The sequence below is a fragment of the Hemicordylus capensis genome, chromosome 3 (assembly GCF_027244095.1).
Source record: "Hemicordylus capensis ecotype Gifberg chromosome 3, rHemCap1.1.pri, whole genome shotgun sequence".
NCBI lineage: Eukaryota > Metazoa > Chordata > Lepidosauria > Squamata > Cordylidae > Hemicordylus > Hemicordylus capensis.
This window is the reverse complement of record NC_069659.1, coordinates 30,862,512-30,886,784: the sequence shown is the minus strand read 5'-3', so window position 1 is coordinate 30,886,784 and position 24,273 is coordinate 30,862,512. Positions and strand designations below refer to the sequence as shown.

Sequence of the window (24,273 nt, the reverse complement as noted above, 5' to 3'; positions counted from 1 at the left end):
TTTATTTTGTGTTAATAAGGAGAGAATGTTTAAGTTCTATGAACTCTGAAGGGGCATCTAGAAATGTGTGTAGGAAAAGCTGGATGGACAGCACTTGGGTGAACTAATAAAAATGTGATTAACTAGATATGTCTGTCCCAATTGAAGTAGTACCTCTTCTTGACTACTGGTACCTACATAGATACTCTCTGATTCCTAGAGATTTATGGCACTTATACAGGTTTATGTTCTTGGACCCATGTCCATTTTTTTATACTAACATCTCTGGTTCTGAACTTGGGATTAGTTCATGTATTCAGCTTAATCATGTAATAAAGCTTTTTCTGGATTATTGGTGGTTGACTAGGGTCAGTTGCTTCCTTGAATGTGTTCTTAGAAAAACGCTTTTGTGCAAATAGGGAAAATGGGAAGAAAGCTGGACTCTTGTCCCTGACTTGCTGGCTTTCTAAATGGAAGGAGTTCACACTGCCTGCATCCGCTCAACCCATGGAGGAGTATTCAAATGTGTAGCCTTCCCCACCATCCCCACTTGCAGCCTAAAAAGGTACAGCTGAGGATGATTCTACTGAATATATTCTATTTTTACAGTTTATATCCTGCCCTTCCTCCAAGGGGCCTAGAGTGATGTACATGATAATGTTTATCCTCAAAGCAACCCTGTGATGTGGGTTAGGTTGAGAATTAAGTGATTGGCCCAGAGGCATACCCAGCAAGTTTCATGTCTGAGGGGGAATTTTAATTCAGGTTTCTGTAGTCCTAGCCCAACACTCTAACCACTACACCACATTGGTATAAATTGGCCTCACAATCCCCATTTCATGGAAAGAGAGGATGAGAGGATGGAAAATCCATTCTTAAACCACCTCGGTTCTGAAGATAATTGAGTGTTGAAGGACATATGTCCTCCTCAGAAGAAGCTGCCTTTCCTCCCAATGTTTCCTCTGAAAACTAAATACTAACAAATCTCTTTAGATGTTTTTCTGAAGATCCATGGATGGGCCTAATGAACACCATTTAATTTGTGGCAGCTTGTGTTCACATGCCGTGAATTGTAGAATTGAAGGAGTCCCAAATACCTCTTGTACTAAATTAAAACAGTCTATATCCATCCAGTGGTCTAGAATCTGGATTGATGCTATTTCACTGTGAAAATATGCAGAATCTGAAATAATGTGGATAGATGTAGAATCTGCGTTATCTAATTATGCCCAGGTGCATGTTAAACTCTGCTCTTGGTACAATGAGCAGAATAGGCCCTTTTTTGTAATCTCCAACTCTGAAAAAATGCCCCTTTTAGAACTACAGTAGTAGTCAACTATTGATCTTAAAGGGCACTTTGATATTATGTAGTGAATTTTATTGTTTGGTGTGTTCAGAGAGTTGCTGTTATTTTCAACGAGGCATCTGTCATCATTTCTGTCTTGAATTCCCAACTCTTACTAACTTCCTTATCAGTATGTATATAGTGTGTGTGATGGAATCCATTGAAAATCCAATTTATTGTGCAATCAGGCATTCTGCATCTTCTCGCAAATTGCTTTTGCATTACCATTCATCTTCCCTCAAATTTTGTTTGCAGTACTGCTCTAGTGTTGTGTCGTCTTATTGTTAGCTGATGCCAGTTTTAATTAACGAGGACACGAACTGATAATTATCCTGCTGCTTTCTCAAGACGTTTATGGGGCCAGATTGGTGGATTGCTGGCATGCTTTATTCTTGGCCCTTCTTGGAATGTGCATTTTTCATGCCGACTTCTAATGTGAACTACTTCTTATTGATATTATAAGACGTTATGATAAGCTGTCACAGACCTTTAGTTTGCTGATCCTGTCACAAAATTATTGCTTGTAAGACGCCCTGAGTCCTATGGGAGTAGGGTGACATATAAATCTAAATACATACATACATACATACATAAAATGTTCATAAAGTCACAAAATATTGACCAGAAATGCCTTTTGTGCAGAACTGGTATGACTTGTAACAAATCTATTATTTCAGATTCGTTTTAATAAAATATCTGACTTGCTAGCAAAGATGGCTAAAGTGGTATGGCTTACCAGTGTTATTCATGGTAAGGCATTGGGGCCAATGGAGGCTCCCATCAACTAACTGTTTTGGGCCTGTGTGAAGCTTTGTCCAAGCTGAATACTCTCCACAGTCCCCCTGGCCTTTACTCAGTGCTGGGGGGAGGCACCTTTTAGGGAAACGGTGTCCTCTAGAACCCCTGCACCATCTTGGAAGCCATGCATGGATTCCTGGGAAGCGTAGACCTAGGACAGGGCTGCTCACCTTCGGCCCTCCTGCAGATGTTGGTCTATGGCTACTCGGGAACGGGCTTTCTCCATTGCAGCCCCTGGACTTTGGAATGCTCTCCCTGTTGAAATAAGAGCCTCCCCATCTCTGGCAACGTTTTAAAAGGCACTGAAGACACACTTATTCACCCAGGCTTTTAATTAGATTTATAGTTTTAAATAATTTTAATACTGGGTTTTAAATGTTTTTAATCTTTTTAACGATTTTAATTTAATTTACATTAAAAATTTAATTGATTTAATGTTTAACATTTAATTTAATAAACATTTAATGGATTACATGTTTTAGATGTTTTTAATTGTAAACCGCCCAGAGTTTTGGGCGGCATAGAAATAAATAAATAATCCCTTGCTATTGGCCACTGTGGCTGGGGATTGTGGGAGTTGTGGTCCAAAAACAGCTGGGGGCGGGGAGGCTAAGTTGAGCAGGCCTGTCCCAGGAGTTCTTTTTTCCTAGAACTCTTAAGATTGGGTTCCATCTCTCTTAAAGGGTCTTCCCAGCACTGAGAAAAGCACAGCACTGTGCAGAGGGCAGCACAGTGGCAAGTGGCTCTCACACGGAAGGTTTTTTGCTACAGTGGCCCCCACTAGAAAAATAGTGAAGATCACTGCCAAATGTTGTAGATGCAGAAACCGAAGTCATGTGGGTCTCTGATCCTTCCAGAGCCAGGCCAGTGCTGTAGATGGCCATATCTGAATCTAGACCAAGAGTTTGTGTTCTACAGGATGGGGTCCTCAGGGTCAGGTGAGGGAACTGGGGCTGGGAAAGCTGGCACAGAGCAGCAAGCTCCGAACTACAGCAGGAACTGCTCTGTTGGTTAGGCAAGGTGCAGTTAGTTATATCAGGCACAGCCAATCTTGTTTGGTGGCGACCACCTGGGACCAGGCTTTCTCTGTGGCTGCCCCAGGGCTTTGGAATATGCTCCCTGCTGAAATAAGAGCACCTCCTCTTCTGTTTTCAGGTAGACCCTTAAGACTCGCCTGTTCTCACAAGCTTTTAATCAGAATTAATTTAATAATTTGTTTTATGCTACTGTTTTTATTGTGTGTCTGTTTTATGCTGCTGTTTTTATTGTTTTGTGTATTTTAATCTGTGTTGAAGTTTGTACACCGCATGGAGATGTACGTATCAGGCAGTATAAAAATATGATAGAGAAATCTGTAGGTTTCCTACTATTAGTCGATTACAGGAGCTGATGTTGAATAATGCTGTTCCTTTCTGGTCCTGAACAGGCCTCTGAGATCTGATTGAACCCTGACCTACATAGCTCACTAGGCTAAGTCCCAGTCCCAGGCCATGGTTTAGCCCTCAAGTCCTTGACAGGTCCTGATGGTAATCTGTCGACAGTGTAGTGATGCACAGAGAGTTTGTGTCAGCACATTTGTAGCAGCATCCTGAGCAAAGGATTGTGCTCTGATGCATATCTGTCAGCCCATTGTGCTCTGATACATATCAGTTGCAGTTGAATTTCGATGTGTCGTGACCATATTTCAGGAATGTAGATGAGGGCTGACTTACCGTTAGTGGCTGAAATGGACAAGTGTGATAACGTGATCTGTGTGGTGTTGCAGTCATGGCACCTAGGTTTTAGCACATTTGATAGTCCACTGGACCCAGGACAAGGGCTTATGGAATGGTTCGTCTTGATAGGATCAGTTATTTTCTACTGCCAGCTAAGTTTACATGGAGTTGTTAAAATAGCTATCTCCTCTATGCATATGATGATAGATGTCAGTGTGCTCTAGCCTATGCATCCTCTTTAGTGTGCCAGCATTGACTGACAAAAAACCAACAACCTTGATATGGTCCCCTTTCTCATAGAAAGTAGATTCATCTGTGTGAAGAAATAGAATATACTGAAATTATTCTTGTTTACAGTGTTGGAGGTTACCAGGCTGCAAATCAGGATGAAGGTAACATGAGGGCATATTTAGACAGTGAGGCTGTAAGTTTTAATCAGTTGAACTGATAGATTAATGAAGTGAAGCTTAGTTGATTGATTGCAGAAAGTCAATGTTAATGGGGCAAATTTTAATTGGTGACAGAGAAAATTGAGAGCACACTTGTGTACTTGTAGAAGCTGCTATTTTGCAGCATCTAAATATAATGTATAGGCAATCAAAAACTAAAATACTAAAGTTCGTCTTTTGTTTATGGTGAACTAATTAGTTTTCACATTCTCAAAAAGGCACATATATTGAAGTTTTGCAACATGCAAAGTTTTGTAGAATAATTAGCTAAAGGGCAGGTGATTGTAGGTTAACAGTCAGTAACTAGGGTTGCAGTTGCTTCTCTTGGCCATTTTTGATTCTTTTGTATAAGTTTATAAGCAGTGATAAAAGTTTTGATTGGTTATATATAATTTTAAGGGGGGAAAGTGTTGATCATGGCAGTTAAATAAATCCATCTTAAAGTAGATTTTGACTGTTACCTTTTCTTCCAAGAAACTCCAGAATTTTAATGTGAAAATTGGTGGTTAATTCACAATTCTTTTATAATTGGATAGTAAAAATTCTATGTATTATAGTTTTAAGTAGTGCCATCTTTCCTATTTTTAAAATTGGTATGCAAGTAACAAAAACGAATCTCTTGACTCCAGTGTGATAACTTCAGACATCTCTTTAATAATGACATAGAAGTCATAAGAAGGGAATTAATTGAATGCAAGTCAAAAATAAAGCTTTTCCAGAAAATAGAATCCTGAACAGAATTTTTATTTTTTAGCTTTTATTCATGCCTATTCATTAAAAATATTTGGGTATATTTGGAAATATGAATGCTCAATAGAATCAATAGCCGATTGAGAAAGTATTCACTCTGGGATGTTAAGAGGATTAGGGAATTTATTATGCCATTGACAGTACTTTTGTAAAATTGTGGGTATGTATAAAAAGATTATAGGGGGAAAAACCTATCCTTTTCTCTTTTTGCATTCTAGTGTACATAATGGTATCTGAAAATTACCTTCAGGATTGGAAATGACTTAAAGAACAGTAGGTCATTTTATGCTGCTTCAGAGTGGTACAGACAGAATTAAGTAACTTCAAGCCCTAGTTAGCTTAACTGCAGTTAACATTGTTGCCAACACATTCCTTACATGGTTAAAGTAGGAGGGATGGCGTTTATTAATCTATATCCTGCTTTTCAGTCAATGGGGCTCTCAGAGTGCCCTATAGTTAAAATGCACATGAAGATACATTTTTAATAGGGCCATGTGGAGGTATGTAAGGCAGAGTTTCCCAATCCCTGGCAGCTGATAACTTTGGGCAGGTTCACACCTAATGTGGAACATACTTGCAAAGGCAGTAACTGAATGTTGAGGGGTGTTTGGAGAAATACAGCAGAGTATGCTCTGGTGGTAAAGAAGTTCAGCCCAAGAGATTATCTGGTGATACTAGGTTGAGTTAAAAAAACAAACAACGATTTATTAAGAAACTGAAACATCACATACTGAGAGAGACATAGAACAATATGCCTAGAACAACAGGCACTAGCCTTCAGCAACTGAATGCTTTTGACTCTAAGACAGACCTATCAGCTTCGGTAGTACAGTGAGGAAGCAGCTTGCCTAGGGAGCAAGAGGCTGTTAGTTTGAATCCATGCCAGTGTGCTTCCTGGACTGTGCTTAGTAAATATATATTTGTAGTGACCTATATCAGGCAGCAGGGATATAGGAAGGTGCTGGAGGTGGATGCTCATTTCATTGACAATGTGAAGGCATCATCTCATATGGCATGGGAGGAAGGCAATGGCAAACCACTCCTGTATTCTACCAGGAAAACCACATGGCTCTGTGGTTGCCAGGAGTCGACACCGACTCGACGGCACAATTTTTCTTTCAAGACAGACCTATTAACATCTCATCATGCCTCTAGTGGTCAGAAGAGGTTACTGCAGTGCTAAGAGCAATCCTCTATAATAAAAGGCTTGAGCGTGATCCTGTGCCGCCTGTGTCTTTCTCGGCAGTTCTGAGCATGTGCGGGCGGCCATGTTGGGTCACGGGAAGCGGCGAGGGGAAGCCGGCCGGGGAAGCGATGGCGGCGCCGGGGAAGCGATGCTGGACGGGGAAGTGATGGCGGCGGCGAGTGGGGCCCAGGGCAGCGGTGGCCACAGTTGGTGGTTGCGGGGCCGACCGCAGAGGCGAGTCAGCAGGCCTGGCTGGGCCGGGCCGGGCCGCAAGGAGAAGGGAGCGGGCGAGAGTGGCTCAAAGGCAGACACCCGACTTAGCCCGGCAGCACTCGGTTTCCCAGCAGCAATACGGAGCAGGGAAGGCGGCCCGTTTCCCTCCTAGCGCCCGTTAATCTAACGGGCTGAAAATTCTTTAAGAAGACTGGCCACGCTGGTGGCGGCTGCGACGGGGACTGGGCCCGCTGGCAGCCCAAGGTGAGGCCAAAAGCAGCACCCACCCCCCACTAGAGCCCGTTATTAAAACGGGCTTACAAATACTAGTGCTTTATAATTCTCACTTCTAACACTTCTCATTGCTCGAACACCAATAAACAACTCCCACAATCTCTCGCAACTCAAGAAAATGACCTCTTGGCAATGGCTTTGTGAGCACATCTGCTATCATGTTCTCTGTTGGACAGTATTTTAACTTCATAAGACTCTTCTACGTCTTGAACATAATGGTATTTGGTCTCAATATGCTTTGTTCTGGATTTTGTTTTCTCCATTTGTGAAACACAACTTTGTCCTCAAACAGTTCCACATCCACATAACTAGGTTGCAGGATTACTATTATGATTACTACTTACCGTCAATGTAAGTTTTAAATGAAGTATACCTTTTAGGTACCTACCCAGTCTTTTAACTGCAATCCAGTCATTTTTGGTGAGTGTGCTCATTTTCCAGCTTAAAATTCCCACAGCTACAGTGATATCTGGTCTTGTTACTGTGGGAATATATAGAAGCTTATGAATTGCTTTCCTATATTGCCCATTGTCTGGAAGAAGTTTGCTGTTTGCATCTTGCTTCAAGAAGTAAACTTCCATTGGAGTGCTGACTTCCTTGGCATCTGTAAGACCCAGGCATTCTAAACGGTCTTTTATCTTTTGCTTCCAATTAAGAAGATAACCCTCATCTTGTTCTCTTTCTGTTTGCATTCCAAAATAATAGGAAATGTTCCCCAATTGTTTTACTGCTATTTCTTTAAGTGCTGTACAATTTCATCACTATCTTCTTTGTTTTCACAACAATCAAATCATCTACATATGTTTGTATATGTTCATCTATAGTTTCTAAACTTTGAATAAAGGCAAGAGTCAGCTTTTCCTAGAATAAACCCTTGTTTAACTAGCAATTGATTTAATTTTGTATTCCAGGCTCTTGCTGCTTGCTTTAAACCATAAATGTGCTTTTTGAGCTTACAAACAAGTCTCTCCTTACCAGATTCCTCAAACCCTGGTGGTTGCTCCATGTAAATGCCCTTAACTTCACTATGTAAAAATGCAGTTTTGACATCTCAATGGTCTTATGTTCACATTCCTCACTGCTGCAGTGCAAAACAGCATTCTTATAAAAGAGTGTTTTACTATGGGGGCAAATGTTTCATCATAATCCTCACTATATTTCTGAGAATATCCTTTAGTTACTAGTCTTGCTGTGTATCTTTGGACATTTCCTTCTGCATCGTGCTTCTTTGAAAACCCGTTTGCACCCTGAGGTGTAACTATAGGGGGGGCAGGGGGGGCACGTGCCCCGGGCGCCATCTTTTCTGGTCACGTGGGGGGCGCCGCCATGACCAATTTTTTTTTAATTTTTAATTTTTTGTTAATACAAATGTTTCCTGCTCAGTGCAGCAGCGCTGCAGCAGTCAAGGGAGCGCGTTGGTGTCCCCTTCCCCACGAGCGGTCCCTTCCGCGCCGCCTGCGCCCCCCCTTGCTTTGCTGGCACCTGGCGGCCAGTCAGTGGCCTGGCGCAGCAGCGGCGGCGGGCGCTTGTGAGGAAAAACCTAAGTATAATGTAGTATGTTGGGGGGGCGGCGGGGAGGCCCGGTGGGGGGGCGCCATTTCAGTGCTTGCCCCAGGCGCCGTTTTCCCTAGTTACGCCTCTGCCCTACAGTCTTTCTTCTTGTAGGCAGCTCTGTATCAAGGTATTATTCTTATGTAGAGATTGGATCTCTTCTTCTGCAGCTTTTCTCCAGTTGCAAGATTGATCAGCTGGCATTTTATCAATATCCTCCCATGTACTCAGCTCTTGCATATTTTCTTCTCTAGTCATATATGAGAGTCTTTTTGCTGGAATACCTTCATTGGTTCTTGTTGAGCACCTTGTCTCTGACTGAGCCTTAATGTGTTCATTTTGCTCTGGATAGTCTGTTGGCATAATAATTACATCAACTCCTTTTTCTGATTTTTCTTGTTCCAGCTCCTTCTGTATCTGAAAGTCCAGTTTAATATCTGCAACTTCATCAGCATTTGGCTTTTCTGTTTCATCAAAATACACCACATTACACATTTTTACAATTTCTGTGGCAAGATCAAGTATTCTGTACTCTTTACATCCTGGTGCATAGCCAACTAATACCCCTTCCTCACACTTGCAGTTGAATTTGGTTCTTTTAGACTTTGGCACATAGGCATATCTGTTTGAACAAAAAATTTGAATATGCCCCATATTAGGCTTGTTTCCGTGCCATAGTTCAAATGGTATTGTATTTATAACTTTAGTAGGCAATTTGTAAATAAGTAGCAGTCATAATTGCCTCTCCCCAAAACTTACTGTTTAACCCTGCATCCAGCAACATACATCTGGCCATTTCTATTAAATTCTGATTCTCTCTTTGTGCAACGTCATTTTGTTCAGGAGTATACGGCATTGTCATTTGATGTTCAATGCTCTCCTTTTTCAGATATCCTGTTATCTAATTTCCGGTATATTCCCCTCCATTGTCTGATCTCAGAATTTGAGACTTCCTTCCAAACTTATTGTAAACTCTTTCAACATATTCCTTCAGTTTTTCAAGTTTTTTTCACTAATCAAATAAGTAAATGTATATCTTGAATAATCATCCATGAAAATTAACAAATGCTTGTTTCCTCCTGATCAATTGATCTGCATGGGTGCACAAATATCATTGTATATGAGCTGCTCTCTCTCTCTTACTCTGTGTTGAGGAAGGTTGGGTTTAGTTCCCTTCACCCTTACACTCCAACAGTATGTATACTTGGACTCTACATTACAGTGATTTATATTTTGGCCTCTGGCTAGATTCTCCTTCTCCAGTTGAAGTATTTTATGGAGATCTCTGTGTCCCATTCTTCTTTGCCAGAGATTCACACATTTTTAATTTGAACATTTATTTGCAATTTTGTCATCTTCATTTCTACAATCCACTTCAAATGGGCCACTTTCTTGCAAAGTCCCTTTCATAAATAGCTCACCTTTATCTGTGATAAAACAGTGTTTTGCTCTGAATTTCACCTCATAACCATTCTCTGTCGCATATTTAACTGACATCAGGCTGGACTCAAGTCTGGGCACAAACAATGCACCCTCTATAGTCAGTTTCATGTTTCTCCTTTTTGCAGTTTGCAGTGTAGCTTTGTAGAACCTCTGCCTTCAGCAAATATTTGCTTCCCATCCACTAAAAAAAGGAGAACCTTATAATTTGTGTCCAACTTAATAAATCTTTCTCTCTCAATCAAATTGCGCCTGCATCATACAAATCCTAGCCTTACATTTTGTAGAACTAGCTCTTAAATTCTTTTCTTTATTAGCAACATATGTTTTATATTTGTCAGGTTTATTCTTTTCTTGTTTTCATGTATTTTTCTTTGTATGCTTAGTTTTCATTTCCTTGATGGTGGTGGTGGTGATGATGATAGGATTAATAACATCTCATCATGCCTCTAGTGGCCAGAAGAGGTTACTGCGGTGCTAAGAGTAGTGCTTTGGCAATAGCACTTACATTTATATACCGCTCTATAGCTGGAAGCTCTCTAAGAGGTTTACAATGATTTAGCATATTGCCCCCCAACATTCTGGGTACTTATTTTACCGACCTCGGAAGGATGGAAGGCTGAGTCAACCTTGAGCCCCTGGTCAGGATCGAACTTGTAACCTTCTGGTTACAGGGCAGCAGTTTTACCACTGCGCCACCAGGGGCTCATTTAGAATTCTCACTTCTAACACTGAATCCATACCAAGACCAGAACCTGAGGCTTACTCTGGACCTCAAACCAAGGTGTGTAACCAAGATTTTAAGCTGATTTGCCAAACCAAATGCTGCTGCCACCAAGTTGTGCATTATGTCTGAACCTATGCTTTTAATTAATCTCTGGTTGGTTTGGGGTGAGCCCGCTCCCTTTGACATTGGGACCAATGGCTGTGAGGTGGTACAGGGGAGTCTGGAAGGCCCAGACGGTCAGCATACCTCAGGCTTAAACTCTGCTACTTCCAACAAACCAAGATATGTGATTGTGTAACACCAGCTTCAGGCTTCTTCCATATCTTGGGCTGGGGTAACCTCAATTCTGTGTTACGTGTCAGTTAGCCTATAGTCTGGGTTCTGGGGTTCCCCCTCCAGAGGGAGGGGCAGAAGAAACTGTTGATGGAGGGAGCATACATTTCTACCGCATACTCCTGATCTTTTTATGTATGCTTGAGAGAATCAGCCCCGTTACATCACACCAGCCTTAATGTGTCCTCTGGACCACGTTGAGCCATTGGCCTCTTCTACTTTTAGAAGCTACAAATGCAGCAAACATAATAATGGGTGTTTATTCATTTATATTCATGTTGCTGGGGACAGTGTCACCTTAGAACATTAAGTGGACATTTAATTTTCTAGACACAACCAATGATTTCCTTTGAGCTATGGTAGGAACTAACAATGGGAGAGGCATTTACTACAGTTGAGTGAAGCACAGGTTCTGGTCTAGTCTAAGTAATGCAGTAATTTTTGTGGTTTATGTTTATGTTCAATATTCTTTTCTGGTTGAGAGGAAATGACAGGAACCATTAAAAAGTTAAGCATCTTACAAAGGTACACATATTTAATCTAAACAGCACAATAGAGACTTTGGTTAAATATATACCCTAAATCGAACAAGGTTAATAATAATGTAGAGGCATAGAGGAAGAAAACATGGTTTAAATAGAATGGTAAATTAGCTGTGTCTGCCACTATAACAACAATCATAATAAGGAAGGCAAAATATGCAATTTGACAAGTGACTTCTCATAGATATAAAGTTAAGAATTATAAATTGTTTTATGAAGCTGTATGCCTGCCAGACAGTTTCTAGGTGAAAACATCACAAGAAAGCGAAAAGGCATTCTACAGGTAACTAGTACCATTATAAAATGAAAGGCTTTTATTCAGGTGTTTTACACAGATGCTCTGTGCTGTTGTCTTCATTGTAGAATGTTAGTGAGCAAACTTTACCAGAGGTTTTCTTAATAGGTGACAAATCTTGAATCTTTTTCATGAATAAATCTGCAAATACAAGAAATATCCTTGAGAAGTTTGTCAAATGTATTAGTAGCTCAATCTCTGGCCCAGTTGCAAATTATTTTTTAGATGATTCCTTTGTTCAGCTGCTCCCTTTGAGGCAGGGAGCAACTAAGTTTTCTGCACTTCCAGTCAATTCCTAATTGATTGATTAAGTCGGTGTCGACTCTTAGCGACCACATAGATTCTCTCCAGGATGATCTGTCTTCAACTTGGCCTTTAAGGTCTCTCAGTGGTGTATTCATTGCTGTCATAATTGAGTCCATCCACCTTGCTGCTGGTCGTCCTCTTCTTCTCTTTCCTTCAACTTTTCCCAGGATTATGGACTTCTCAAGGGAGCTGGGTTTTTGCGTAATGTGTCTGAAGTATGATAGTTTGAGCCTGGTCATTTGTGCCTCAAGTGAAAATTCTGGATTGATTTGTTCTATAATCCATTTGTTTGTTTTCCTGGCTGTCCATAGTATTCTCAAAAGTCTTCTCCAGCACCAAAGTTCAAAAGCATCAATACTTTTTCTGTCCTAATAATTCCTAATATCTACCTAAGAATCCTGAACAAATCATTAGAACTTCAGGCCTCTGTGTCATATGAAATATCGCCTTCTTTTGAGGCCTTGCTCAGAGTGCCCCCAACATCTAAGGTGCAGTGTATGCCCACAAAAGACAAGGTCTTTTTGATTATGGTTCCTTGCCTCTGGAATTCCCTTCTTTGGTCCATCCTCCTGATTCTCTCTTTAGTGATTTTTAGAAGTTAACTGAAAATGCTGCTTTCCCTATTACTTCCTGAGGAAGTTTGCTGCTGCTAATGAACCAAATTTCAATGAGACTACTTTGCGTATTGTTCTTTAGTATGTCAGCTCTTATTTTTTATAATTATAAACATCGACTGTCTAACATAAAACAACATATATACAGAAAAAATATTTCTAATAAATTCTTAAGTATATCTTGCTTAATCATTTTGTTGAATATATCATAATTTGAGGTGAGGCCCAACGTTGACCAGATAAAGTCATTTTGAGTAGATTACACTTAAAGGAAAAGTTGAAGAAAAGAAACATGTGCAATGGAATTTTTTATTAATGTGCTTCCAAAAGGGAACTAAAAGAACAGCTTTAAATTTGTAGGATTTCAATTCAAACATTCATTTTATTGAATAATTACCTTCTATCTATCTATCTATCTATCTATCTATCTATCTATCTATGGTGTACCTGCAGCTAATGCCATGTGTGCGAGCAAGCAGGTTGCTGGCAGGGGGAGAGGAAAGTGGCAGTGACAGTGGGCAGGCTTGCAGATGAGGCAGGAAACAAAATGGCGGCACAGTGGGGGAGAAACTGGTAGAGGCGGGTGGCGAAGAAAATGCCGGGTGGCAGGCGGGGGAGACACTAGAGGTGCAGATGCTCTGTGCCCGGCCCAGCTAGTATATAGTAAACTTTGAATCCTAGTAAATTTGAATCTGAAAACTGTCTCTGTCTCTGTATTATATATATATATATATATATATATATATATATATATATATATATATATACACACACTTTATTTCATTGAGAATAATTTGCAATTGTGTACACAGTCCTGCACCATGATTTTCCAATACTGAATACATAAAATCCACTTTTGTTTAAATTTGTCAGTCGTATCATCCTCATTTTAGATTTTTATGAGTAAACCTATTCATGCAGTTTGCTAGTAGTTGTTTAATCAAAGTGAAATTGGAAAACATTTATCAACATTATAATGGCTTTATATGCTATCTCCAGTCTCAGAGGCAGTATGTCTTTGATTTACAATTGCTGGGGAACAACAGTGGAAGACGGGGCATGCCTTCAAAAATTAGCATGTTCCTCATGCCTCAGAGTGCTCCATTAAACTTGGGAATTGAAACATTCAACCCCAAGTTAGTTCATTATCCAAAAGACATCATCAGCTTTTGCCTTCATCTCAAGAGGCACACCCTATACAAAGATGAGAGAGCTGTAAAATCAACATTTGCAGCCCATATTCAAAATCTAAAGTATACATTAATTACGCATAAATTTGTATGTCCCCGAAACAGTATGATACAATTAGGAATGTTGAAATTGTGAAAAGTCATTATCAAAGAAGCTCATCAGTATAACAGTATGTGTAATTGGTGTTCTAAGGTTCATTAGTCAATGGTCTCCAAAACGTAAGGAAAACATTTTCATGAAAATAATTACACTGTTTAAGATGAGTAATTAAGCTATATTTCTCAGATGAAGATATTTGGCTTTCAGCCAATGCATCTGGAGTGATCTTTCAATTAATTACACGGTTTTGTAATATGTGCATACTTTAAAGAATGCTTAGCTGATGACAGCTGAGGCCAGTGAAATTCTCTATGTGGGTAGCAACTGTTCCCATTTCCCTGTATCATTTAGATTTTAGGCCTTGATTCTGTCAGTCATCACACACACACACACTCTCTATCTAGAGAGAGAGATTCTTGTTTACTGCCTTTAGCTGATTGGATGGTTGGTTACGCTGCTGTTTTATGGATTTTGTAAGCCACCTTTAGGCCATGTTTGGCAGTTTGGGATAGAAATATTTTAAAATTAAAATAAACATGTAGCCTAAAAATTTATTCTACTTTACTGTGAAATCGTAATTCATAAGAAGATGATATAGTAGTGATGATATACACATTCTACCTTACTCCAGACATGATTTTAAGACCTCTTTAAAGCGTAGGTAAAACAAAGATTTTACAAACTGAGCAAACGCATTTCAGTGTTAAAATATCATTGTCAAATTTCATTGCCTCTTTCATTTCTTCCCTAACATGAATAGTTGGTTGCAGCTGTATACATACAGTTGGTTGCACACATGGCCTCTTTAATCTTACGCTTTCCTGTATTTCCTTGTATAACCAAAAAGGAGTTGCACAACTCCTCTGTTATATTTTTCCTTCATCTGTGTTGCCCTCTTTCCATATGAAGGAAAAATATAAAGGAGGAGCTGTGCAAACAAAAATTTTTGTTTGTTTATCAGCTACAGAAGGAAATACAGGAAAGCGTAAGATTAAAGAGGCCATGTATATTGAGCAGCTGCAACCAACTATTAATGTTAGGGAAGAAATGAAAGAGGCAATGAAATTTATTGGTCTATAAAAGGGTTAAAACCTTGTTCTGTAGAGTCATCTCCTCCTCTCCCCTCTTCTTGGATGGGTTATTTAGTTTCAGTGGCTGTATTTTATCTCAAGAGATTCCAGCTGTTTGGGATAGAGCATTCACAATGATGTTTTAACACTGAACCATGTTTGCTTCAAATCTTGTCATTCATAAGAAGTGAAAAGTAGCTTGTGATGGCAGAGGTGCTATTGCGGCAATATCTATTAAACTGTATAAGATTAATACTGGGTTTGGATATGTGTAAACTGCCTTGCCACAACTCAGCTGACTACTATATGCAGTCCTCTTGCCTGCCATTATCTGAATATAGACATGAAGTTGTCTAATCAACCGGAGAGCATCTCCGGGGTCCAGAGGATCCACTCACATGGGAAGTTCAGTGCAATTGAAAAACCACTCATTTTAAATTGCCTTTTTACATCTTTTACCTAAATCTATGAATGGAAGTAGTGAGTGCTATTTCTGATGATGCAGTTCTTAAGAATATCTGTTAATTTCTTCATCTAAACATTAGGTATAATTTATAATTCCTTTGTGATACCATGCCTGGATTAATATAATTTCACGTGGTGGAAATCTGTGGTTTATCCTTGCATTATCTTGAATTCATACAATATGCATCTGCTCATTAACTCAGTATGTTTTAAAATGAATGTCTCTTTCATTCTGAGTATCGTTATTCTCTTATCCTTATGATATAGGGACTCTTGCAATTTTTATCATTTACTCTAGCTGTTAAGTATTGAGAAGCAGTTCCAGTTTAATAGTTGATGACCTCAAGTTATCATTTTGCTGTCAGCTCCCTTTGCTTAGATGCTCAGTGTCAACTGGCTGCTCTTCAAATTAAACTGTGTGCATTGTGGGAGGACTCTTTCATTTTCTCCTGTTAAATTATGGAACAGTCTTCCTCTCTGGAGTCTACAAAAATAACTCCCCGGGATTCTGTTCGTCTCAACATACTATCCTTTGAGACTCTGGATTTTGTCTTCCTGGGTTTTAAGTAGTGCATTAATTGGTGAGAGAGGCTCTCCCATACAGTCTCAATAATTCAGTTGACCCGAGGGGGATATACACAAAACTTGAATAAATCAGTTATTTGAGTAATCAGATACTCTGTTTACATAAGCTAGCACTGATGTGGACAACACACAATTAATATGGATGACCGAAGCTGTGACAATCTATTCCATTGTTAGAGAATGCAAGACAGAGCCAGAAAGTATTTGTTTTGAACTGCAGCCCTTATTTAGACTAAATGTTTATTTGAAATGGTCCGCTATTCTAGATTTGTTTGGGCAGGTGCTGATGTAACACGAGATCTCTGCAAACTGTGACTTGCAAATCAGAAGCCAGTTTTGGGAGTGATCTCTTCTTTCAGGATTGAGAAAATGGTGGCCTCCCAGCTCCTGGCGGTCTTGGAAGAAACTGATTATCTAGACCCATTTCAAACTGGTTTTCAGGTGGGCTACAGGGTGGAGACTGCCTTGGTTGGCCTGATGGATGATCTTCAATTAGGACTTGACAGAGCAGAGGAAGTGTGACTCTGTTGGTCTTTTTGGCTTTCTCGGCAGCTTTCGATACTATCGACCATAGTATCCTTCTGGAGTGTCTGAGGGAGTTGGGGGTAGGAGGCACTGCTTTGCACTGGTTCTGCTCCTATCTCTCGGGCAGATTCCAGATGGTGTCGATTGGAGACTGTTGCGCTTCAAAACTTGAGCTTTTATATGGGATCCCTTAGGGCTCCATATTATCTCCAATGCTTTTTAAACATCTACATGAAACTGCTGGGAGAGATCACCTGAGGATTCAGTGCTGAGTATTATCAGTACGCTGATGACACCCAAATCTATTTCTCCATGTCAACATCATCAGGAGAAGGCATATCTTCCCTGAATGCCTGCCTGGAGGCAGTAATGGGCTGGATGAGGGATAACAAACTGAGACTGAATTGAGACAAGACGGAGGTACTTGTTGTGTGGGGTCGTTGCTCAGGAAATGATATTGATCTGCCTGTTCTAGATGGAAGGAACAGGTATGCAATTCCTCAGAAGGAACAGGTACGCAATTTGGGAGTGCTTCTGGATTCACACCTTTCCCTGGTTTCTCAGGTTGAGGCAGTGGCCAGAAGCGCTTTTTATCAGTTTCAGTTGATATGCCAGCTGCATCCATTTCTTGAGATTCATGACCTCAGAACAGTAGTACATCTGCTGGTAACCTCCAGATTTGATTACTGCAATGCGCTCTATGTGGGGCTGCATTTGTACGTAGTCCAGAAACTACAATTAGTACAGAACACGACAGCCAGGTTGTTCTCCGGCTCATCTTGAAGAGACCATATTACTCCTATATTGCAGGAGTTACACTGGCTGCCAATAGGTTTCCGGGCAAAATACAAAGTGCTGGTTATAACCTATAAAGCCCTAAACAGCGTAGGCCCACGGTATTTAAGAGAGCGTCTTCTTCTGCATGATCTCCATCGTCCACTGTGTTCGTCAGGGGAGGCCCGTCTGTGGCTACCTTCAAGTCATTTGGTGGCCACTCAGGGCCTTCTCATTTGTCGCTCCGGGACTTTGAAATGTGCTTCCCATTGACACAAGACTCTCCCCATCTCTAGCGATTTTAAAAAGATCTTTGAAGACTCATCTTTTTAACCAGGACTTTTAACTTTTGTAATTTAAACATTGTAAACTGATTTTGTTCTAAGTGCCTTTTGGAGTTTTAATTGATTTTAATGTTTTATTTATTTGTATTGTTGTTTTATAGTTGTGAACCACCCCAAGACTTTGGTTTGGGGCGGTGTATATATATGTATTAAATAAATAATAAAATAATAATAAAAATAATTATCCTTCCCATCAGACCGCAACTTTCTTGATGTTAATTATGGTTTCACATTCATGTGTACCAACATAAAATATGGTTAAATGCAACCAGAATCCCTAGTAGCCCACTTTACACCAAAGTTTCACTCTCTGGCTGACGAGGGATCCTTTGTGGCTGAGATTTGCAAACCTTGGACTCAGTGGAGGAGCATGACCTTTCCTGCTTGGCTGTTCATTTGCCTTTGAATAGTGGAGCCCGGACCCAGATTATGACATGCTGAGGCCCTAAGCTATTTCAAGCTTAAAAGGCCCCATAGCAGTTTTTTAAAAAAATTCTATCAAAAAGGAGAATGAAAACAGAAATACTAAAGATGATGCATGCACCATATTTACCCAAATCTAAGACGAGGTCCCCACCCCAGTCATCTTAGAGTCCTCTTTCTTTTGGGTAAATACAGGTATAACCTGTATTTAACCTCTCTTTTAAGGCATTGCCTTACATTCAGAGCCGTCTTCTGTTTGGGTATATATGGTATACTGTATATATTTGGCACACACTTGGCAAGGATGCAAGAAAACCTAATAATCTAATAAAAACAGTAACCTTACATTAAGCCTATTTGCATTAAAACACCCTTACATGGGGGGGGGAACCCCCAAAACATTATGATTCCTTTCTTGGCATTGTTTAATGTACAGAAAATGTTTAATGTACAGAAACGCAAGAGCAGTTACACAGTTCAGCATCACTAAATTGGAGATACAATGCAGCCTGCACTATGTGTATTTGCATAGCATGTAAAATTTAAAACATTTCCTTTCTCCTTTATTTTTCAACCTATTATGTCAAACTTGAAATTTCATTTTTGTTTACATTTAGAGGCCTCTCATAATGTGAGGCCCTAACCTGCAGCTTACTTAGTTTGTGCCTAAATCTGGCACTGGTGGAGCCTTCCAAGTAGTGAATTTCCAGGGGTAAATTTCCAGGGGAATAAAGATGCTTGTTTGTTACCTAAACATAAAGACGTTATGTTTGTTACGAGCAGGCTTAAGAAGGAAATTAAGCAGGGACTGGAAAGCACTGCATATTCTTAGTTGCAAGCATCAAATGTTTACATCTGATAGCAACCTGGTTACTTAGATTTTATCGCCCTTCATTAAGTGAGTTTCATGTGAATAACCTACCATTGTAAAGAAACATTATTCCTCACCCCCTCCACCCTTGACTTGGTATATTATTTTTCTTTTCCTTCAGATGGTGATGGTGATTAGTTTATTGGGTTCAAAAGTTTGCAGAAACATTCTTTAAGATGTCCTAGTTATTGGAAAAGGCTCAGAGGATAGCTTAGGATCCTTGATTGCAGGGGAAAGTATGATGTATAAAGATATTTTTGCCAAGGTAAAATCTCTGCTTAGCCTTCTGAGTGAAGGAGGTACAAGATCATTGATGATTAAAATGTAACAAGGAAAGAATGTAGATCTGGATCTGTGGAATCCTCCCCTACTTTTCTTCTTTACCCCTTTATCCATTATTTCTGTGTAGGCTTTCCTGAAGAATATAATTAAGCCCTTAGAGCCCTGATGCTTTCATATCTGCAGAACCTTCTTACTCTCTCAGAGCTTTCAGGGATAAGCTGTCATTATTGGTAAGGAGAGCAGATGTGAGGCAGACACATTGTTTGTCTGAAAATGGCTTTGGATTGAGATTTATATAGGTGTTTATCAAACTTGACAAAGCCTGTTTTAATATGCCCCATTTTGATGACATTCCCTTTATTAGAGCTAATTTAATCAATTAACATAAAATGAGCTTTTGCTTTCTAATTACTAAGCAAGAAGTGTATATTCTGCTCTCTCTCTCTCTCTCTTAGCATCTCTTTCTGTAACTTAGCCTTTTCACACTTGACATCTCATGACGGGGACTGGTGCAGATGTAGAGGTTGTTCTCTTGACTGGGCAGTTGGTAGGCGGTGGGGAAGGCTTGGTAAACTTACCTTCCCCCCAGATGACCGGGTTCTCCTGTTGGGAGTGCAAAATCCACTCTCAGAGAAGCAGCGCTGTATGCCTGCGGCGTGGAAGTGCAGGGGTCAGAACGATGCGTTCTGTGCAGGGGTCAGAACGATGCGTTCTGTGCAGGGGTCAGAACGATGCGTTCTGTGCAGGGGTCAGAACGATGCCCCCAGAAATCCCAGTGAACTCCCAGTGAATGTGCAGTGTATTGTGGGGATCCCCCCAGCGATGGACAGGCACCCATCAGTGTGTCAGCACCAGCTTAAAGCAGCCAGTGCTGACATACAGTCAAGGAAGCAATGCTAAGGGAGCGCTCACTTCCTTAACCTCATCGAAGAGGTGGGCTTGCTGCCAAGGCACCGCCAGGAGCAGGTCGGCTTCTGCGGGTTCCTATGGGCAGCCAAGCCTGGGTTTAGCTGCCCTAGCCTGGTCTTGGCTGCTCGTGAGTAGTAGTAATCCTTGGCAAACCATGGTTTGCAAAGCTAGAAGCCTGCCCTGGAGATGCATGCTTCTTCTCTCCTCCCTCTCCAGAACAAATTCCCCCTTCCTTTCCTTTGTCAGTGTTAATCATGGTTTTGAATATACATCTGCACTGACAGTTAATGCTAATCAAGTTTTATAACTGTGATTGCCGTTCCACTTGAAACCATTTCAAGTGATGATTTATATGGGAGTCACGGTTAGTATTCTGTTTCCTTCGGTGTATTTATGGAAGGCCAGGGCCTATCTGAAGGATGCTATATGTGTTGGACTCGGGTTACCTAGTCCTTAGTATGGGGATGATATGATATGACTACTGGAGTACCTTTTATTCCGCAATTCCCTCATTGAACAATTTCAATAGGATAGCTTATTTCTATTATCGTTTTAGGCACCACTTTTGGAATAGCAGTTACTGACTTTTTATAAAACATATTACATCTGATGTAATGTTCCCCTTATTATTATGTTCTCTGCTGTATTTCTGAACTTTGATACAGACATCAGGCTTCCAAGAAGACCATGATGTGATCCTTGTCAGAACTGATAAGACTGGTAGAGCATGGCCTGTTAGTACTTCAGGAGTACCTCTGGAGCCAAAAGGAGGAAGAAGGAAAAGACCACAGGTACGTGTGTCTCCCCCGCCCCCCCCACTCTGTCTATATTATCTATATATATAATTCTCCTTGGTGTGCCTTGGAATGTGCATCCCAGTGCCCAGCTGATAGGCTGGGCGGCGGACGGGCCTGATTGGCTGAGGTGCACCCAGGAGGATTGGTCGCCATGGCAGCGGCAGTCCTGGCCGCAGAGGCCAGAGGTAGCGGCAGGCCCGGCCCAGCCGTGGAGGCAAGGCCCAGCGGGGGGGAGAAGGGGGGCAGAAGTGGTGGTGGGGAGGAGAGGTGGCGGGGCCTGGAAGTGGAGACTGGGGCAGAAGGTGAGGGGGAAGAGGTAACTGCCGGCCCCAAAGAGCGCACAGATGCTCTGTGTGGAGTCGTCTAGTAAACTCTTATTTCAGATATTATTAGAATAGCGTTCCTAAATGTTCCGTGTATGTACTCCTAAATACTGTGTAAGGTAGCTACTAGGCTACTTCTAGAATGCCATGAAATAGAAGGCAATAGCTTTGGGAATGATTTATAAATTACTTAAGGCTCTATTTGATATCTAAGCCTGTGGGGTGGTGGAAACAGGCTGAATTCTAAAACACTGGCTAACATCCAGAGCAGCATGCTGCTGGCACCACTGCCATTCAGTGACACACAGTGTTCGTTTCTGCACGGTTGTGCGCTCTTTCTGAAGCATGGGCGCTTTTGCACAGGAGCTCAAATAAAAGAAGCGCTCTTTTAGACCCTCAGCAGTGTGTTTCTACCCTAATAAAGAGGAGGGAACGACTGGAAGCAAGGTTGGAGGAGCTTTGTTTTCAGTTTCTGTTTGTTATCTCACCTGCTGGAACATCAAGAAAATGATAAGGTCTGTTTACAACACAGACTCTTTCCTGCCGTTTGTTGGTCTCTCTTGTCCTTGTCTGTGGCCTCTCCCCTCTTGTCTGTTGGTTGGAGACGAAGGACTACTGCAGCCACTTATTGCTTGAAAAACCAACGTTGTGCCATCGGTGCATCTGATGGCAGGCCACCTGTAGATTCCAGATGGTGCTGTAGTGATAATCTGGCTTGAGGGAGGACTAGGCTTCAGTGTAACTGCTTGGAGGGTAGGCTTCTCCAAATAAGGAAGAAAGTCCAAGAGAATCCAATCCCTGTGGCTCAATCTAGAGTGAGGGGTAGGGTTTACTGGACAACAGCCTATAGAGTAGGAGGGGAGCGGTATGTTAGAGTTCAGTTCTTCCCTGGTGGCCTCTGAATGAGGTCTAATCATCAACTACTTTAGGAAAAAGGGAGACTAACAGCCTTGGGCTGGAAATCAACTGAGAGTTCTTTACATGGAAGTAAGTAGGAAGGGTAGGGACCAGTTTAGCTAGATGCATTGGGAATTTATTTCTGTTTAAGTGCTTGGATCTGACTGCATGGTTCTTGTAGTTTCTGGGGAAGGGTTTTACTTTACTGAAAGCAGCAATTGTTTATGCCCCTATAGTTTTCCTTATCTAATGATTAATAAATCCTTGTTTTTGTTAAAGAGTGTCACTCCTTATTGGGTCCTACCCTAGTCACATGCTCTTGAAGGCCTAAGATTGCTCAAGCCGTACTATAGGGATGACTTTACTCTCGCAGAATAATCCCATGTAAAAAGTGGATGGTAGCAGCCTACCTGGGACTCATCACAGCTGGAGGAGAGATTTTGTATGCCTGCGCCTTTGATTGTTATAGTGTCACTTGAAGATTGTTGCTCTACAAAGCAAGAGCTATTATATGGAGTCCCACAGGGCTCAATTAAATCTCCAGTGCTTTTTAACATCTAAATGCAACAACTGGGAGAGATCATCGGGAGATTTGGTACAGGTTCCTATCAATATGCTGATAACACCCAGATCTATTTCTCTGTATCAGCTTGGTCAGAAAATGGCTTAAGTTCTCTAAAGGCTTGCTTGGAATCAGTAATGGGTTGGGTGAGGGATAACAAACTGAAGTTGAATCCAAACAAGATGGAGGCACTCGAAGTGGTTTAGATCTGCTTGTTCTGGACGGGGTTACAAGCCCCCCTCCTGAAATATCAGGTACATCGCTTGGAAGTATTTCTAGACCCAATCCTCCCCATGATATCTCAGGTTTAAGCAGTGGCCAGCTCCATCCTTCAGCAACCGAAAGGGTTCCATTCCTGGAAAACATTGCGTTTGGCAAATTCACGGTTACAAGCAATAGGAATGAATTGAAAACAGTGGTTTAGGGGAATCGTGGTTGCGAAGGGACCGCAAAATACAGTAAAAATAGAAAAAATGGCCCCCTGACCCCCGGAAATGGCCCCCCCAATCCCCAAAATTTCCAAAAAATCTCACCAAATCACAGATACTCGGGTCATGGTTAGTGAGACTGGTCACATTTCCCAGTAGGGGATACTCAAATCTGAAATTGGGTAACCCGCAGTTGGCGAGGGATGACTGTATTTCAGGATAAGCTGTGGCCAGCTTATTAGCTTTGGCTGATATGCCACCTACGACCAGTTCTTGAGACAAACAACCTTAAAACAGTGGTGCATATATTGTTAGCATCCAGGCTTGACTACTGCAATGCACTCTACATTGGGCTGCCTTTATATGTAGTTTGGAAACTGCAACTGGTGCAGAATGCGGCAGCCAGGTTGGTGTCCAGGGCCACCTGTAGAGACCACATTACTCCTGTTTTAAATGAACTACACTGGCTGCAAAGTTTCCAGGCAAAATACAAAGTGGTGGTTATTACCCATAAAGCCCTGAATGGCTTGGGCCCAGGGTATTTAAGAGAGCGCCACCTTCTTCATGAATACTACCACCTATTAAGATCATCGGTGGAGGTCCGGTTGCCGCTGCCACTGGCTTGCTTGTTGGCGACCCAAAACCAGTCCTCTAGGGTTGTGTGTTCATTTGGAACACACTCCCAAGTGAAACCAGAGTCTCCCTATCTCCTGTTTTTAAACAACTTTTGAAAACACCTGTTTCATCAGGCTTTTAGTTTATGATATTTTAATTGCAATTTTAGTCAGTTTTATATGATTTTTAAGTTTTAGTTGCTGTTTGTTTAAATTGTAAATCGCTCTGAGATGTTACTGTATATAGGGTGGTATATAAATGCAAATAAATAAAATAAATAAACCAAGCAAACAGTTCTGGACCACGGGCGAGCTCCAGAAACTATTTGCGCTCTTGTGCAAAAGTGCTCATGCTTTGGACACTGCATACACCAGTGCAGGGGCTAATATGTGCTGCTGGATATTAGCAGCACTAATGGTCTGCTGCTCTGGATGCTGGCCATTGACTTTACAAATATATGTTCTTATTCTTCTGAATATGGTGGCGGGTGTGTTTGTTTACCGTCAGAAATGGATTGCTCCCAGGTGATCCTAGCAGCAGCTGTAATTATGGTGTTTTTTGCCTACTCTCCATTTC

The 24,273-nt window shown here is 41.1% G+C and overlaps 1 protein-coding gene across 3 annotated transcripts in view; it reads left to right on the top strand.

Moving 5' to 3' along the window:
* CWF19L2 (CWF19 like cell cycle control factor 2) overlaps window positions 1-24,273 on the top strand; it is a 109,323-nt gene that overhangs the window by 41,834 nt on the left and 43,216 nt on the right. For all 3 annotated transcript variants that reach the window (XM_053311520.1, XM_053311519.1, XM_053311521.1), the window contains exon 11: window positions 20,741-20,866. In XM_053311520.1, the coding sequence (XP_053167495.1) occupies window positions 20,741-20,866 (126 nt within the window). The remainder of the gene's footprint in view (window positions 1-20,740; window positions 20,867-24,273) is intronic.